At 53.0% G+C, this 18,480-nt stretch overlaps 1 protein-coding gene across 2 annotated transcripts in view; it reads left to right on the forward strand.

The window, feature by feature from the left end:
- The window catches only part of ECE1 (endothelin converting enzyme 1), a 54,176-nt gene extending 36,736 nt beyond the window's left edge, over nt 1–17,440 (forward strand). The window contains exons 9-18 of one of the 2 annotated variants that reach the window (XM_007459217.1): nt 1,147–1,261; nt 5,925–6,035; nt 7,282–7,380; nt 7,833–7,910; nt 9,420–9,523; nt 12,489–12,599; nt 13,273–13,340; nt 14,132–14,322; nt 16,463–16,558; nt 17,210–17,440. In XM_007459217.1, coding sequence (XP_007459279.1) covers nt 1,147–1,261; nt 5,925–6,035; nt 7,282–7,380; nt 7,833–7,910; nt 9,420–9,523; nt 12,489–12,599; nt 13,273–13,340; nt 14,132–14,322; nt 16,463–16,558; nt 17,210–17,386 — 1,150 coding nt within the window. In that variant the 3' untranslated portion in view covers nt 17,387–17,440. The remainder of the gene's footprint in view (nt 1–1,146; nt 1,262–5,924; nt 6,036–7,281; nt 7,381–7,832; nt 7,911–9,419; nt 9,524–12,488; nt 12,600–13,272; nt 13,341–14,131; nt 14,323–16,462; nt 16,559–17,209) is intronic. The other variant, XM_007459218.1, reaches the window with a different exon arrangement.
- Nucleotides 17,441–18,480: the final 1,040 nt, after the last annotated feature.

An 18,480-nucleotide genomic window follows, 5' to 3' on the forward strand; every position in this document is an offset into this window, starting at 1 on the left:
TTGTGTTCTCCTCCTGGACCGGGGCATGAACCCATGTCCCCTTCATCAGCAGGCGGACTCTCAACAGCTGCACCACCAGGGAAGCCCGGAAGGCAGATTCTTAACCACTGGACCACCGGGGAAGTCCTATGATTTTTTAATTGTAAAGATTTGTTGCAGAAATGTTTTTAACTACAGAAAAAAATTTAAATTACCCAAAACATTCATGTTGATCTTATGGGATGTGTATGTGTGTTTGTAGAGAGAAGCAGGTATGTGAGAGAGAGAGCAAGAGATGGATTTTCTAATACATGGTTCCTTTTTCCGCCATCATTGTGACCACGTGTATAGTCTGCTTTTCCCTTGACCTTTACCATAAGAACCTTCCCCATGTCATCCCAGACCCTCTGCAGGTCTCATTTTTTGTGGCTACATAATATTCCATCAAGTATAAATATGATTATTTACTCACCGTTCCCCAATTGTCAGACTTTCAGGTTGGTTCCAGTTTGAGGCTGGATGTTCACCATAGTGAACACTATATCTATGTGTGAAGGTGACTTGTTTGCAAAGGTGACACCAGCCACAGATGGTTCTCTGTGCCCTGGGGATGGGGGCAGTGAGAGCTCTCATTCATAGAGAACTTGGCCTGGCTGACCAGAGCTTCCTTTCCTGCCCCTCTGATTCTTAGGCCCCCTTTCCCATCTTTGGCCTTCTGGCTGGGTCTTCACCAAGCATTGGAAATGGCCACTCCTTCCCTTCTTCAGCTCAGTACCACACAGCATCCAGGGTGCATCTCCGTGAGCGCCCCCTAGAGGCCAGTGGGGGGAATGCTGCTGTCTGTCCAGCCTGGGGCACTTCTGAGCCTGTCTGTCATCCTCTTGCCCCAGCCTGCTGCACAACTACATGATCGGGAACCTGGTGCGCTGGCTGACCAGAGCTTCCTTTCCTGCCCCTCTGATTCTTAGGCCCCCTTTCCCATCTTTGGCCTTCTGGCTGGGTCTTCACCAAGCATTGGAAATGGCCACTCCTTCCCTTCTTCAGCTCAGTACCACACAGCATCCAGGGTGCATCTCCGTGAGCGCCCCCTAGAGGCCAGTGGGGGGAATGCTGCTGTCTGTCCAGCCTGGGGCACTTCTGAGCCTGTCTGTCATCCTCTTGCCCCAGCATGCTGAACAACTACATGATCTGGAACCTGGTGCGGAAAACAAGCTCCTTCCTCGATCAGCGCTTTCAGGACGCCGACGAGAAGTTCATGGAAGTCATGTACGGGACCAAGAAGGTGAGCACCTGCCGTGCACCAGGCCCTAGAACTCATGAGGAAGGTAGATGACAGGCAGAGGATGAAGAGGGCCACTGAAGGGATCTGCCATGGTGTCCCTGGGCACACAGGAGGGGATCTAAGCCAGCCAGGGCTGGGCAGAAGTTTCCAGGAAGAGGTGATGACACCGTCTTCAAGTGTAAAGAGGACTCTCAGTGATTTAGCTAATTTACAGCAAAAGGTAGCTTCTGGGCTTTCCCTTCCGACTCCTTCTCGATGGTGATGGTGATAAGGCTTTCCTTGTGTAACTCATGTGACTGTCACATCCCTGCGAGGTGGGTATGATCATCAGCCCCCTCTCACACAGGGACCCCCCCAATAATACTGCTTGTTCACCATAAATGCAAAACCCTTGGAGCAGCCCCTGACTCACGGTAAGTACGACACGAGTGTCCACTGATACTATTATCCTCCCAAGCCCCCGACCAGGTGGTTTCCCCCAGCTTTATTTTATTTTATTTTATCTTTTAGTATTTATTTATCTTTATTTGGCTGCGCCGGGTCTTAGTTGAGGCATGCGGGATCTTTTTTTTTAGTTGCGGCATGTGGGCTTCTTAGTTGCGGCACACATGTGGGATCTAGTTCCCCGACCAGGGATCAAATCCAGGCCCCCTGCACTGGGAACCCGGAGTCTTAACCACTGGACCACCAGGGAAGTCCCTTCACCAGCTTGAAATGCCCCACTGTGACCCCTGCCCTCCAGCTACTTGCACCTCCCCAAGGAAGTGGAGGTCATTGTGTCATTCACATGGCCAGCTAGTGCGTGTTCACTGATGCCCTGCCACCATGTGCCAGACTCTGAGCCCAGTACGGAGACACTGAGATGGGGTCTGTGCCCCAGGCCCCCACGTCTGCTGAGGGGGCTGAGAGAAACCGATCAGTCCTCACGTGCTGAGGGGATACACCAAGCCGGGACCCCTGCAGGCAGCTAGGAGGTGCCCCAGCCACAGAGCAGTGGAGGCTGGAGTGCCAAGCCCCCCTACCCTGGCACACCCTGCCCACGCCCAGGACTGCAGCTAGCAAGACCCCGGGGGGGCGAGCAGAGCTGACGCCAGGTGGACTCTGCTCCTGCAGCCCCTCCCAGAGTCCAGGGGAGTGAGCAGAGCCAGATGAGGACTGGCAGAGAATGGCAGCATGTGGGCCCTGGAGTTGATCCTGGGGAAAGTTCTGTCTCTCCCTCCCCTTGTACACCCACCTCTGGCAGGAAGGGGACAGAGGGAGAGGGAGGCTGGGAACAATCCCTGCTCCTGACAGGAGGGGCTTGCTCAGCCACGAAGCTTGCCCTGCCCTCCTTCCTGCCCCACCTGCTGCTATCTTGGACCAGCCCTGGGTGAGTGCCTGGGTCACAGACGCGGCAAGGCAGGGACTCTGTCCCCTGAACACGTGGTCTCCCAGGAGACTTTATATGGGAAGGGCCTGACCAGGACCCGGGATGGTAGTTACAGAGACGGCTCTGTGTTGGGAGCACACACCTCCATCTTCACTTTACCCCAACCCTGGGTTACAGATGAGGAGACAGAAGCTCAGTGAGGTAAGGGGTTTCCTTAGTCACCCAGCAAGGAAGCAGCCAAGCTCAAATTCACACCCAGGTCTGGATGACTACAACTTTTGGCACTTTTGGCTACTCACTATTAGTGATGATAAATAAGCTATATCATCACTGGATGTTTACTTTTTATAGGCATTATCTCACCAAGCTCCTACAACAGTTCTGTGTCTTGGAAACTGTCATCATCTCATTTTACAGATGAGGCAACTGAGGCTCAGTGAGGGGAAGGGACTTGTTCAGTCACACAGCTTGTAAGTGGAGTGGCTCTCAAACCCAGCACGTCGGATTCCACAGCCCGTACCCCAGAGCTCTGCACCACTCAGCCTCTACTCTGCAGGAACCAAAAGTTAAAATTGAGCTTCCTGGTGGTTGCCAGGGGCAGCAGGTGGGGAAAGGAGAGTGGGGAGTTGTTGAATGGACGGAGAGTTTCAGATTTGCAAGATGAAAAGTTCTGGAGATTGGTTGTGCAGCCAGTAGATATAACACTACTGGACTGTATACTTAGAGTTCCCCGGACCAGGCTCAATGTGCAGCTGCTGCGCTGGCTAACGAGGTGCTGAGAGCTGGTGGGACACAGGAAGGCCTTGGCAGAAGCAAGGGCAGCTGGGAGACTCTGGACGTGGGAGGCTCTGAGCTGGGGCTCACTAGATGCCCCGGGGCTGAGGGGGGAAGACACTGCTCATCTGTTTCTCATTCTCTGGCCCTCCCCACTCCCCACCATGGCTGCTTCTGGGTCCAGGCCAGGTCCGTCCAGCTTGCGTCCCACACAACTCAAAGCACAGCCCTGCCGTGTGACCTTGGGTAGTCTCCTTCCTGCCCCACCTGCTGCTATCTTGGACCAGCCCGGGGTGAGCGCCTGGGTCACAGACACGACAAGGCAGGGACTCTGTCCCCTGAACACGTGGTCTCCCAGACTCTCTGAGCCTCCGTTTTCTCATCTGTTGTTTGGGATCATCCCTGACCTCATATCACAGGACCCCTGGGAATGGCCTCCATTTGGGAAAACACTTTTAATTTGTAAAGCCTTATAGAGCATCCAGGTGTCCATCCTCGTAGGGAGGTAATAGCACAGAGCTTTGGGTCAGAACTTCTGAGTTTGCAATGCTTCCTCTAACCATACAGCCTTGGGCAAATCACTTCATTGGATCAGGCAGCTCAGTCTTCCCATCTGTAAAAAGGGGTAATTCATCACTGCCCTATTTACCAGAGGATTGTCTGAGATTACATGAGGGAATCCCTACAAAGTCTGCTGTAAAGGCTGCCATACTCCACACCGTGTTCTTCATCTGCAGAAAGGAGCACAGAGAGTACCTACCTCGTAGGGTTAACAGCGGAGGATTCTGCAGGGTAGGGCCCCACACCCAGTAAATGCTTACTAAACATTTACTACTATTGCTGATGCTGTTATGCTTTTTATGCATCTGTCTCTCCCCCGAATGTTCTGGGCATTTCAACTGAGCCCAGAGGGCAAGACCTAGCACAGTCAGGGCACAGCAGAACTGCTCAGAGAACACTGGCTGTGTGAATTAATGAACGCGTGCGTGAATGAACGGGTTTATGCGAAGAATCCCCTGAGAAGACAATAAAAATCAGTCCGTGATTCAGCCGTCCCAGCCTGGAGCCCCCACAGAGCCCAGGAGTTAGAATCCCCCTGGGCCCAACCTCCTGCGGGGTCAGGCTCCGCCAGATCCAGGTACAGCCCGTGTCCAGCTGTAGGCTTTGAAGCTAAGGAAGAGCAGTGGGTGGGGTTGGGGGGAAGAGAGGGGCGGCCAAGTGGACACATGGCTGGGAGAGTTTAAAAGAACTTAGAGGGGCTTCCCTGGTGGCGCAGTGGTGGAGAGTCCGCCTGCTGATGCAGGGGACACGGGTTCGTGCCCCGGTCCGGGAGGATCCCACATGCCGCGGAGCGGCTGGGCCCGTGAGCCATGGCCGCTGAGCCTGCACGTCTGGAGCCTGTGCTCCGCAACGGGAGAGGCCACAACAGTGAGAGGCCCGCGTACCGAACTTAGAGAAGGCTGGAGTGCCTTTTTCTTCCTTCCTTTCTTCCTTCTTGCCTTTAAGAAAAATTTTTAAAAGGTGTAATTTACACACAATAAAATGTATACATTAAATATACAGGATAGTGAGTTTTGACAAATGAAATCACTCCTGTAACCACCAACCCAATCAAGACAGAGAACGTTTCCATCAGCCGTTTGTCCAGCGTGCTCTGCACAGGAGGGTCCCTTGCCCGCCATTCCCATCAGTCCCCCCAACCCAGCGTCCCCAGAGGTGGGCGTAGATGGGACCACACAACTGTGCGGGCTTCTTTTGCTCAGCAAAACGGCTGTGAAATTCATCCATGTTGTGTACATCAGTCGTTCCTTCCCTTTTGTTTCCAAGTCGTGTGCTGTTGTATAAAAATACCACATCTTGTTTATCCATCTGCCTGTCGATGGGCATTTGTGTTGTTTTCAGTTGATGGCTATTAGGAAGCAGGCTACCCTGAGCCTAGGTGGTTTTCACCACCTGCTTTTCAGGGTTAAGAAGACTGGGCTTCCTCTGCAGCACAGGGGTTTATGTGAGCAGGGCCACCACTTGTGGTCATACGGACTGTCCACAAAGGCTGCCAGGGCAGGGGAGCAAGTGGGGCTGAAGCCAGCGCCTCACCGGGGGGTAGAAAGTTAACTGCCCAAGGCTCTCTGCCGCCAGGATCCTCATCCTCTTCCAGGAGGGGCGTGGGGTGTGGAATCAGGCACGTGAGAGTTCCGGTGGCTGGGGGGGCCTCTGGACCAGCGGCTTCCCCTTGCTGAGTATCTGTTTCCTCATCAGGCTCCCAGGTTCATTTTGATGGCTCCGGAGGATGCCATCAGCATCTGTGCAGTGCTGTGCAGGAAGTGGTAGATGCCGGTGATTAGGGCTATCCCGTGGCCTCTTGGTCCAGTGCCTAAAATAACTTCCACTGGGTCAGAAAAGGTCTCCCTCAAGTTCTGGACAGAAGCACGGGCCTAGCTGGTGCCTCTGCCTCCCAGACAGACAGGGGCTGGGAAGGAGGATGGGGGCCAAGTAACGCCCCCCCTGACTTGTGTTTTCCAGACCTGTCTTCCTCGCTGGAAGTTTTGCGTGAGTGACACAGAGAACACCCTGGGCTTCGCCCTGGGCCCCATGTTCGTCAAAGCGACCTTCGCCGAGGACAGCAAGAACATAGTAAGTGTCTCCCTGTGCACACAGGCTGTGACATCACTCCTGCGATGGCCCCTCACGAGCCTGACAGCCCACGCTCTGGTCTGCTCTGGAACTTCCCTACCCCAGGCCAGGGCTCCAGCTTTAACTGCAAGGTCCTGTTTTCTAAAGACTTGAATAATCTGAGTTATGCACAATAGCTACTATGATCGGGTACCAGGCACTTTATCTGTAGTAGCTCATGTAACCCTCACCGCAGCCCGGCCAGGTTATTCCAGCCATCTCCACCTCCAAGGGGCAGGCAGGACCCAGAGAGGTAATGTTGACAGAGCGCCCTGACCTCGAGAGGTGACAGACAGAGGAACCTCATGGCTGAGCACCAGGAGACAGCCAGGCCCCAGCTCAGATCCTGGCTTTACCTCTTCCTGGCTGGGTGACTTGGGATAATCTCACTCCGTGAACATGGAAGTGGGAGTGTCCATCGTGCCAGTGGAGACTAAATGACATAGTGCATGCAAGAGGGCACCTGGCACAGAATAAGGGCTCAATAAATGGTAGCTGTTGCGTCGTTGGTACCACTTTTATTTCTAACTTTAACTGTATAGATATTATTTGCAGTCAGAGATTAGCAAACTGAGACTCAAATCTATTACGTGACTGACCATGACCTGCCTGTTAGTGGCTGATGCCATCAGTCCCTCTGCTCTTTCTGCTGCCCGACTCCACCTTCCCCTGCCCTAGAGTCTTCAGTCTCCAGGTCTGCTCTCGACATTATCACCCTCAAAAGCAGCCATTCATCTCCAGCCCAAGCAGAGCATTTCTGAAACTGCTCCTCAGAACTCAACCTCTCTAGATTTTAAAGCCCAGTCCATCAGAAAGGAATTCTGTGGTCCAGTACATCTGAGAACAGCTACATATTCCAGCATCTCTAAAAAGAGTTGCAGTGCCTGGTACCCAGTAAAGGCTCTGAAAAGTCCCGCAGCAAAGAGACTTTTCCAACGTTCCCAAAGCTTGCCCTGAGTGTATTTGACCAGGGAGCCCTGTTTACAGAAGTCCAGTCTCATCTCACAGGATGTTAGTGTTCAGAGGAACGAGTTTGGGGGAACATGGCTGTGGTGCCCCTCCTTAGCCCAGCACCTTAGAGCACAAGGCCTCGAGCCAGGATCTGAGTTTAGTCTCTGGCCTGGCGTCATCCTTGTCCCTGGGATGCCCACTGCCTTTAGGCAAGTCCAGTGCCCAGACCTGACTGGTTCAGCTGCTGTCTCCTCAGGCCAGCGAGATAATCCTGGAGATCAAGAAGGCGTTTGAAGAGAGCCTGAGCACCCTGAAGTGGATGGATGAAGACACTCGGAAATCAGCCAAGGAAAAGGTGAGGCTGGACGGGTGCTGGGAGGGGTCCCTCACAGAGGGCAGCAGCCTCAGAGAGACGAGGGTGGATGAAGAAGGGACTAGTTTTATCCAATGAGCGCAGCACAGTTGCTGTCCTGCCTTCAGGAGGTGGAAAGTCCAGCACGATGGAGGGACAGCCTTGAACACATGATCGGATTAATGACTGTATGAAAACAAACTGCTAAGTGTGCAAGGGAGGTGTGACCATGGATGAGACGTGCCTCAGCAGGGGGTGGTGACTAGGGAAGGCTTCCCTTGGGACATGACATTTAGGTAGAGACCCCAAGGATAAGTGGAAGTTAGACAAGACGAAGGGACGTGAAAACTCTGAGATGGGAGGAGCTGGGCCATTTCCCCTTGGCCCAGACCCTGAGCCCGGCACCCACAGAGCACTGCTGGGCGTTCACTGTCCTCTGTGTCTCTCCTGCCCAGGCGGATGCGATCTACAACATGATAGGCTACCCCAACTTTATCATGGACCCCAAGGAGCTGGACAAAGTGTTCAGTGATGTGAGTGGCTCCCACCCTGCCCCCTTACATTCCTGAATACCCATGGGGGGGGCCCCACTTGGGAAAGGGCAGAGGCTGGGTCTGGGTGGGCCGCTGGAGGCATCATGACTGTCAAGACATCTGGAGATGATGTGGTGTGGGGTTTGGGTGTGGACCGCGAACTAAGGAGCCGTTATCTGCTTCCTCTCCTGGGCCAGCCGGTGACCCCCGCCTCCCCAGAGCCGCTAGCAGTCAATGGCCAGCACAGCACAGTCAGCTCTACTGAATGAGTGGGAAATAACGGGGGAAAACAGATCCTAGAAGGTGTAGAGAGAATCGATGTCCCTAAAGCATCAGGGGGTGGAGTACAGAGTGGAACCCCTCATACACTTCCCAGCCCCCCGCGTTGCCTCCTATCCCCAGGCTTCTCCCCAGCCTCCCCAGAGAAACCTGGACCTCTCATTTGGACTTTGAAATGCGAATGAGAAAGAGGAAGAATAAATCCCAAAGGCACGTTTAAGCTTAATTTAGGCAACAAGCGTAGTTGATACATCCCTGGTGGTTAGACCTTTGGGCAAATCACTCTCTTAAACGGATTGTGCTTCTGCCCCGAAAGATAAAGTTTTATACCTTATAATTGAAATTTGTGAATTCAGGCATTTTAGAAATTGTAATCACCGCTCATCATGGTTATATTTAAAACCAAAGAATATTAAAACTGCTTCTGAGAATATGGGACTCATTCTGCAGCCTTTTTCCTTGAGAGTAATTTTAGATGCTCCAGGGTATCATGATATAAGACGAGGGGCTCCTGGAGACAGACCCCACAGGATTGGAGTCATGACCCCAAGGACCTAGCATTTTACCAGAGCCCTGATGTAAAGCCAAAAAGTTCTAGAGCAGATCTAAGGGAGAACCTTGCACCTGGCAAGAGCTGAAAGGCCGGGCTCTGTGGTGAGGAAGGTGTGCGGTAATGCCTGTCCCCTGATGTTTCACAGATCCCAGCTGGATTTATGAGGTCTGTGCTGGCCAGCGTGGTAGCTACTAGCCACAGATGGCTAATTAATTAAAATCAAAATGAATTACAATTAAATAAGTTAAAAGGTTGCACTAGCCACATTTGAAACGCTCAGAAGCCACATGTGGCTGATGTCGACCGTATCTGACAACATAGGCGTAGAACACGTCCATCATCGCAGAAAGTTCTGGACCCCACTGGACATATTTCCCACCTAAGGCCCTGGCATGGCTGCAGGGGCTTCCTGCTACCTTGAGACACTTTTGGGTGCTGGGCGGCCCTGGGTGAAGCTCTTGGTGTGTCCTTGGAGGGGGTGGGGGGGCAGGCCCCAGCAGGGTGAGGGCCAAGGGAAGAGCCCAAGCCTGCAGCCCTGAGCCCTCCGTTCTAGTCTCTGCCCTGCGGACCAGCCCCCTGACTGCATGGGGTCTCAGTTTCCTCGGTTTTAGAAGACACGGTTTGCATTCAGGGACCTAAGTGGGCTCTGACCCTGTGGCTTGCTCCCACCTGTCCAGTACACCGCGGTTCCAGACCTCTACTTCGAGAACGCCATGCGGTTTTTCAACTTCTCATGGAGGGTCACTGCCGACCAGCTCCGGAAAGCACCCAACAGAGATCAGTGAGTCCCCGGGCCTTGCTGGGAGGGCACGGGCTCCTGCAGGCAGGTATGGGGGCCCAGCTGTCCTTCAGCACGAGCAGGGTGCGGGATGTGACTGTCACGAGGGCCCTCTGAGGAGCGGGGCCGGCTGTTACCCCGCTCAGAAGCCGGGAGCTGAGATCAGCCCGAGTCTGTGTGCCCTTAGCGCCCAGCCTGTTGCCAGACGGAGCTTCGTCCCTGGAGTTGAGCGGGCCTGGCATCACCGCCCAGCTCCACCACTTCAGCGTTAGGAGCCTTTGCTTCATTATCTGTAGATAGGATGGGAGGAGCTTAATAGCCTCCTAGAAAACTCAGATGTCATCAGCCTAGTACTAGTTCTCAGACTAAACTCCCTCCATGCCTAAAACATTTTGCAGGGTAAATCTTAGAGAAAAGAGAAAGCAACTTCTTTGCCTCTGGCTCCCTCTTGTGGACAACAGGGGTTTGAATTGTCTTCAACCAGGGCTCTCCCTGAATGTACAAGAAGGTGGTCTTTGATCTCCAGAATAAGGCACAGGCACTGCCCCAGTGTTGTGAATTTATTTGAAGTCTTTTAGCTTAAAATTTTCCATCTAAAGTTAGTCTCCTACTCATTAATATACCCACCCCTTAATACATCTCTGTGAGACTTACTGGAGGAGACACAGTGATTGTCGAGGCTCTTGGAGAAAATATCCTTTCTGTCTCACTCCACTCCCCACTGGCCCTTCCCACCAGAAAAACCATTTGGAAGCCAAGTGTTTCATTACTATCTACCATCAGGGCCCCTTCTACATTCTTAAAATCACTGAACCCCCAAAAGCTTTTTTGTTTATGGGAGTTATATATATATATATATTTTTTTTTAATAAATTTATTTTATTTATTTATTTTTGGCTGTGTTGGGTCTTCGTTGCTGCACGCGGGCTTTCTCTAGCTGTGGCGAACGTGGGCTACTCTTCGTTGCAGTGTGCAGGCTTCTCATTGCAGTGGCTTCTCTTGTTGCGGAGCACGGGCTCTAGGCACGCGGGCTTCAGTTGTTGTGGCACATGGGCTCAGTAATTGTGGCTTGCGGGCTCTAGAGTGCAGGCTCAGTAGTTGTGGCGCACGAGCTTAGTTGCTCTGCGGCATGTGGGATCTTCCCAGACCAGGGCTCGAACCTGTGTCCCCTGCATTGGCAGACAGATTCTTAACCACTGCACCACCAGGGAAGCCCTATGGGAGTTATATTGATTTTTCTGAAAATTTTATGAAAAAGATCAATTTTTTAAAAAATTTATTGAGAAGAGAGGTATTGTTTTACTTTTTGCAAATTTCCTTAATGTTTGGCTTAATAGAAGACAGCCAGATTCTCACATCTGCTTCTGCCTTCAGTCTGTTACAATATATTGTTTTGAAATATATAAAGAAATTCTAGGACTTCCCCAGTGGTCCAGTGGTTAAGACTCCACGCTTCCAGTACAGGGGACACAGGTTCAATTCCTGGTTGGGGATGTTCCATATGCAGTGTGGCCGAAAAAAAAAAGAAAAGATAGGAATAAAGAAATTCTAGCCTCACGCAGACATGTAGTTAGAAAAGGGAGGGACCTTTGAACAGGCTTTTTGTTACATGTGCACATCCTTCGTTGATACTATTCCAAAACGCGACAGGTGTAACTTTCTTAAAGGTTAATTGCAACGCCCTCCGAAACCATATTCATAAACTTTTCATACTCTGTTACACTAAAATCCATCGGTCTGTCTTGCGCTTTGAATGGATCTTTTACCCCTGTATGATTTTGTAACACCGTGCATTGGTCATTTGGAAAACAATGCTTCACTGAATTTCACATATCTTCCAAACAGTAACGTATTCATTTTAGAATATCAAAAAAAATCCACATTTGGTAATATCACTGCTGACCTCCAGAGAGAAGTCTTTAAATATTGGGCAGCTGTCAAGTTCGTGGTGGCCGATACCAGTTTTTCAAAATTTTGCTTGAAACTTCAGGTTTTTGGAAACCTTGAATTTTTATCATTGGCAACAAATGGTGTCGGTTGTTTTCCTTGAGGTGATGAGCTCACTCTATTCATTTTCAAGGATATGTCTGTCAAACACCAGTCATCCTCTCAAGTACAAATGGTGTTCCATGAAAAAAACAGAATGCTTATGAGTGGTTCCCATCTGGTCACACATAATATTTAGAGACTTGTACTCAAGGGTCTAGATTTAATGAAGTTAATAGTTATGCTGCGTCATCAAGGATGTTCTTAAGTGAAAATGACTTTTTTTTTCTGGTGAAGAGCATGGTGACCAATTGAACAGCTGGTGCCACCAGCTTGACTCATCTAGGACGCCAGCAGTTTTACCCAGCGTTGCTTTTACACCATCAGTGGAAAGTCAACATGACGGGAAAGGCGAATAACATCTTAACATTATTATGAAAATAGTTTGACCTCACAGAACCCCTGAAAGGGAATTGAGGGATTCCCATCCCGCCAGGTATCCACAGAGCACACTTTGAAAACTGCTGACAAATACATTTTGAGCCTGGATTGTAATGACTTTTTAGTATGTAATGGTCCATTTTGTTCTTTTTTTTTTTCTGAGATGCTCAACATTTTTTTAATTTTGTTTTTGACCACGTAGCATGGCATGGGGGATCTTAGTATCCCGACCAGGGATTGAACCCGTGTCCCCTGCAGTGGGAGCGCAGAGTCTTAACCACTGGACCACCAGGGAAGTCCTGAGATGCTCAGCATTTTTAATAGTCAGTGAAATGAAATTAAACGTAAAATAAGATTTCACTGTACGCTTGCTAACATGGCTAAAGTTAATAGTTTCTGGGACTGTTGTGTGCTTGTGTGGCCTGGGGCCTGGGGTCAAGGGGAATCCACACTTTTAGGGGTCTTGACACTCTCCAGATGGGACGTCCCCACCTGCGCTCCCCCAGCAGGCTCTGAGCTTGCCCGCGTGTCTCGCTTGCAGGTGGAGCATGACGCCACCCATGGTGAATGCTTACTACTCGCCCACCAAGAATGAGATCGTGTTTCCGGCTGGAATCCTGCAGGCACCGTTCTACACCCGCTCTTCACCCAAGTAGGATGCTTCTGTTGCTCCCGCCCCGTCTCCTCCCCCCACCCATCAGTGGATCCCCCAGCCCAGCCCGGCCCTGTGGCCCGCAGCTGACCCCACGCGCACACCCACCTCGCTGAGAGCTCCTTGTCCCACCGGCCAGGAGATGTTGCCATGGAAACAACAGCCTTACTCCCTGTGCTTCCCTCCGGGGTCTCCGGGACCTGGGAAGCCCCTGCACGGTGGGAGCTTGGGGGTAGGAGCCACATATAGGGAAATTCCCCTCTAACAGCATTCTAGAACAGTCTCAGCTGGGAAGTTGGGAAGAGTGAGGACTCTGTCTCGGAAATGAAATCCACATAGGCCTGGGTCCGAATCCCAGGCCTGCTCTCTGCTGACTGTGTGGCCCTTGGGCAAAGTGCCTGAACCATTCCACGCCTCTGTCTGCTCATTTATAGAGTTAGTTACCAAGGCCTAACTCTTTGGGATGACCAAAGAGGACCGTGCGGTGCCACAGAGCACCTGGCACAGTGCTTGGCGTCCAGCAGGCACAGGCAGGGCAAAGCAGACTCACCAGGCTCTGACTGGCTCAGGGGCCTGGCTGGAGCCCTGCGGGACTCTGCCGTGTCTCCAGGCTGGGAAAGCAGTGGTCCCTCCCCACATGGCATCGCTCTCACCTTTGTGTCCTCCCCTTCAGTGCCTTAAACTTTGGTGGCATCGGTGTCGTCGTGGGCCACGAGCTGACTCATGCTTTTGACGATCAAGGTACAAGTTCCTTGGAGTCCCCTTCAGATGATTCCCCCACCAGCTTCCTGGCCCCACTGCATCTGCTTTTGCTCCCTTCACGTCTAAGGGTCTTAGCCTTAGAGACAGAAGGATCTGGGTTCATATCCTGGCCCGGCCACCTGCCAATTGTGTGGACCTTGGCAAGCCCCATCAGTTCTGCAGGCCTCTGTTTTCTGCTCTGTAAAATGGGCATGATGCTTGTGTGGTGGTTGTGAGGACAGGGCAGACTCACAGGGGAGCACCCTGCTCCAGGACGGTGTGCAGTGCCAGGGGTGGGTAGTCAGCGGGGAGAGAACATTTCTCCACCACTCCAGAGATTTCTCTGGTCCAACCACAGTCAGAAGAGTTAGCACCTCACCAGCTAATGTCCAGAATCTTCCTCATTGCCTCCTGCCTTGGGGACTCCAAGGCCAAGGAGGAGGCAAGGCCTTGGAGGCCGGGCCCTGTCCCATGACCCTAGCACTGCTGGCTGCGTTCACCTCCTCCTGGCTCAGGGTCAGAGGCCCTTCACCAGCCTTGACAGTGAATCCAGCTCCACCGAAGCTTCGAACATGCTGGTCCTTTGCTGAGATCAGGTTCCTCTACCCCCCACCCCCACCCCAGCAGCTGATTCATGCAGCTCCTTTAGCACCCAGACCGGCCTCATCTCCCCGGTGCTGGGTGGTAGATGGGTGGATCATTTCTCCCTGGGAGGAGAGGCACAACCAGCAGCACGGATCCCGGCTCTGCCTCTTCTACCCCTGACCTGACACTTCTGTCTGACCCCGTAGGACGGGAGTATGACAAGGACGGGAACCTTCGGCCCTGGTGGAAGAACTCATCCGTGGAGGCTTTCAAGCAGCAGACCGAGTGCATGGTGGAGCAGTACAGCAACTACAGCGTGAACGGGGAGCCGGTGAATGGCCGGCACACCCTCGGGGAGAACATTGCTGATAATGGGGGCCTCAAGGCGGCCTATCGGGTAAGAGGCCCCCTCCTCACACACCCCGGGCCAAGGTTGGGACTGTCCAGCTGCTTCTCAGTTAAGGGTGGTTGTAGACAAGCTGGGGCAAGCGAAGCGGCCCTGCGAGCCTCAGTTGCCACATCTGTGGAATGGGTGGCAGTGAGGACTGATTGAAAGGGTGTCTGTGAAGCACCTAGCACGGAACTGGCACATAGAAGGCTGTCTGCTCTGAGTCCAGCCCGACTGAAGGTCACTAGAAAGGGCTTGGGCTAGACCCACCTGAAGACCTGCCTGTTCTTCCCTTTACAGGGAAAGCCACCACTGACTCAGGCAGCAGTGGGCCCGGGAAAGGAGGGAGGGGTCAGTGGTCTTGGAGCCACTTCCGGCTCACGTCCTGGTTCTGGAGTAAGTCACTCAGCCTCCTTGAGCCTCAGGATGCATGGCTGTGGCTACCTAGTCCCTGCATCGCTGGGTGTTAGAAAGATAGCATGTGACCACTTGGGCTCAGGGCCCGGTCCGGAGTGGCACTCGGAGATGTTAGCTGAGTTGGAAGGGAGATACCAGAGGCCAGTGCAGAGCCTCCAGCTCCCCATGGTAGTGAGAGCAGAAATCCTGCGAGGTGCCCGGTATTGAGGCCTTACTGTGCGCCAGGCGCTGTGCTCAGCGCCCCCGACAGCTTTACAATTAGGTGTCACACGCCCGTTTTGCGGGTGAGGAAACCAACCCAGAAACATTCAGCAACTTGCCTGACGTCCATTAGTCAGTGAAAGGGAATCGCGAACTTTCTACCCACCGTGTACTGTTGTCGGCGCCAGAGATTCTGTGACAAAACAGACAGGGATCCTGCTGTCCTAAAGCTCACAATTTTAATGGGGTGGGGAGGGGGAGGAAGGCAATACATACCTACACAAATAAATGAGGTAACTTCAGGTATTGATAAGAAGAATATAAACTAGGCCAAAGTAATAAAGGAAAATGGGGGGAAGGATGGCCAGGGGAGGTCTTCTGGAGGGGGTGACATTTGAATTGAGACCTAAATGATGAGGAAGAGGCAGGGAAAGCTGGGAAAGAAGCGTAATTACGGAGGCCATGAGATGGACCCAAGCCTGGCGTACTCAAGGACAGGAAGGAAGACGGGGGGCAGCGTGGAGGGAGGGCAGGGCCCAGGGCGGGGGAGAGGCCGGAGGAGCGGCTGGACCAGGCTGCCGGCCTCTGCCGGCTGAGCAAGGAGCTTGGGTTTTATTCTGGCAACAATCAGAGCCACTGCAGGCGTTTTAAGTAGAGGAATGAAATGGTCTAAGTTATGCTGTACGACAGGGTTAACGGACCTACAGTCCCTGGGCCACATCCAGCCCTCAGCTGGATAAATCAATAAAAATAAATAAAAATTGGGGGGGACACAGCCATGCCCATTCGTCTCCATGGTGCCTGTGTCTGCTTTCACACAACAGTGGCACCCTTGAGATGCTGCAGAAAAGAGTGTTTGGCTTCCAAAGCTGAAAATATTTACTCTCCGGCCCTTTACAGAAAATTTTGCCAACCCCTGCTTTATGCGGATGACTCGAATTGCTGAGTTGGGAGGGGATTGGAATTGGACCAGTTTGAGTCACAGAGACTAGTTAGAAAGCTGCTGTGAGGTTGTCCAGGCAAGAGACAGGATAGAGCAATGGGAAAGGTGAGAAGTGGTTGGATTTGCGTTGTTCGGTTGATTGAAAGAGAAGAATCAAGGAAGAGTCCTGGGGTTTGGGCCTGAGTAACTGGGTGGTTGGTGATGTCACTTACTGTGATGGGCAAGTGATGTGTGTGTGTGTGTGTGTGTGTGTGTGTGTGTGTGTGTGTGTGTGAAGTTTGGCATGCATCTTGGATCTCCAGCTGGGGCAGTTGAATATACCCAAGAAGAGGCTGGAGCTAGAAGGGTGCATTTGAGAGCCGTCGGTATTTAGATGTGGATGGTATTCAAAGCCACAGTGCTGAATGAGCTCCCCTCAGAATGAGTGCAGGTAAGGAGGATGGGTCCTCTAGGCTGAGCGGAGGCCACCACCAGAAGCTAGCCCCTGTCCCAACTGGGTAGACCTTCCCCGATCTCCCATGGTAGCGCCCACCGCAGCCCGCGTGCTCCTGTGTCATGAGGACCCTGAGCTCTGCTCTCTGCCCCCAGGCCTACCAGAACTGGGTGAAGAAATATGGGGCTGAGCAGGCGTTGCCCACCCTGGGCCTCACCAATAACCAGCTCTTCTTCCTGGGGTTTGCACAGGTGAGTTCATTAGAGAAAAGCCAAACTCAGACACAACCTGCCATCTTGAGTTCCAGGAGCTCTGAAAATCAAAAGGCAAATTTCCTCAAATTGGGAAGCCCTAGCTCATTGGTCCGTCCGCAGGGCATTTACCCTGTAAGGAGGTGACCTTCATCATTAGAGAAATTCAAGGAAGGGCCAAGAATGCTGTTAGAGAAATTGCTGCATCAGGTAGGTGAGAGGACGAGGTGACTGCTAAGGTTCCTTCTGCTTCTGGGGTTCTAGCAATGTCTTGAAAACTCAAGACGTCCCGGGCTGTTCCTTGAGCTGGCATTCAGCATGTAGCCTTCTGTTGGTGCCCGGAGCCACCAGGCCATTAGACAGTTTGATCTGGACTCAAAGTGGTTTGGGGGCAGAATCCTTCGTTCAGGTGAAATGTCACGAAGATGCCTGGAACAGACAGAGAGCTGCTCTGGCTGCAGCAGAGGAAGCTGGGATGGGGTCCCACCAGCCCCTGTCTCTTCCTAACCCACTTGACAGGCTCTCCTAGCCCCCCGGGGGGGGTCTCAGAACCAGGCGGGGCCCTTATTTCCCTTCTGTGGTGATGGGGCCAGTCTGGCGGCCCCAGGGCCCCGCGGTGACCCCGGCCTCTCCCATGTCTCTCCCCCGAAGGTCTGGTGCTCCGTCCGCACACCCGAGAGCTCGCACGAAGGTCTCATCACCGATCCCCATAGCCCGTCCCGCTTCCGGGTCATCGGCTCCATCTCCAACTCCAGGGAGTTCTCGGAACACTTCCGCTGCCCGCCCGGCTCACCCATGAACCCTCGTCACAAGTGTGAAGTGTGGTGAGAGGGGTGGAGCGTCAAGAGCCAAGACGGAGGAAGCAGGGCAGGGGCTGAGGACCGCCCCCGGGGCGGGGCCAACAAGGCTGCCCACTCCTTCCAGCGCCCAGGGCGGCGCCCGGCCACCTCGGGCCCCCTTTCCCTCGCTGGAGGGTTTTCAGCCCGAACCAAGTCTGTGATGTGGGTTCTCACATTAATCCGAGATTTGCTCCCCTGTGAAGACCCGGTCATCCCAGGCACACGTGTGTCAACTCTGATGGGCATTTGGGTGTCAGGCTGGTTGCTCACCAGGCCTGGGCCCGATGCCGACACGGGCAGCGGGACACAGCCTCCTGCCCACATCCAGCGCCAAATAACACCACAAACACCACTGTGTCAGTGCTTTAAAGATGTATTTTTGGGGAAACTATTTTTTAAACATTGTGGAATACACTGGAAATCTTCAGGGAAATAACGCATTTGAAACACTTTTTTTTTTTTAAGGAAAGGATTGGTATATTTATTATGTTCTGTTTTTCTAAATAACCTGTGGACAAGCCCCACTGATTTACCCGCCTCGCTTCCTCACTTGCTGCAGGGTTGGGCTGAAGCAGGATCCCCAGCCACTGAGCAGGTCCCCCAATGGAGAGCTGCCTCAGTCCTTGGGGTATGCCGTTTCAGCCTCCTCCCCTGGTTCTTGGTCCCCTGGTGCAGAGAGGAGAGGCACAGAGGTCCGGCAGAGGGAGGGGCCAGCTCGTTGGTACCGCCCCCTCAGTGTGCCTGCCTCTGTCCCCAGAGTCCAACAGTGGGAACCCCAGCAAGGAAGATCTGACCCCAAAGTCACAGCAGGGGAATGATGGCTGCATTGAGGCCAGGTCAGGGCCCTCAGACCCTGTCTGGAGGTGCCCGAGCACCCTGGATCCGGGTCACAGGAGCCCTGTGAGGCTGAGACATCCCCGTCAGGTGTACTCTGCTATGCCATCGGTGTCCTCTTTCCGTCTGCCCTCTTTTGACTGCCCCCTGTCAGTCCCGGGGCCTGTTGCCTCTCTGCAGCATCCTGCCATCCCAGCCACTTTGGGGTCTCTGCCTTGCAGACCCTCTTCTCCCAGGGAAGAGGGAAAG

Source organism: Lipotes vexillifer, unplaced genomic scaffold (assembly GCF_000442215.2).
Source record: "Lipotes vexillifer unplaced genomic scaffold, Lipotes_vexillifer_v1.1 scaffold496, whole genome shotgun sequence".
In the NCBI taxonomy this organism is placed as follows: Eukaryota; Metazoa; Chordata; class Mammalia; order Artiodactyla; family Lipotidae; genus Lipotes; species Lipotes vexillifer.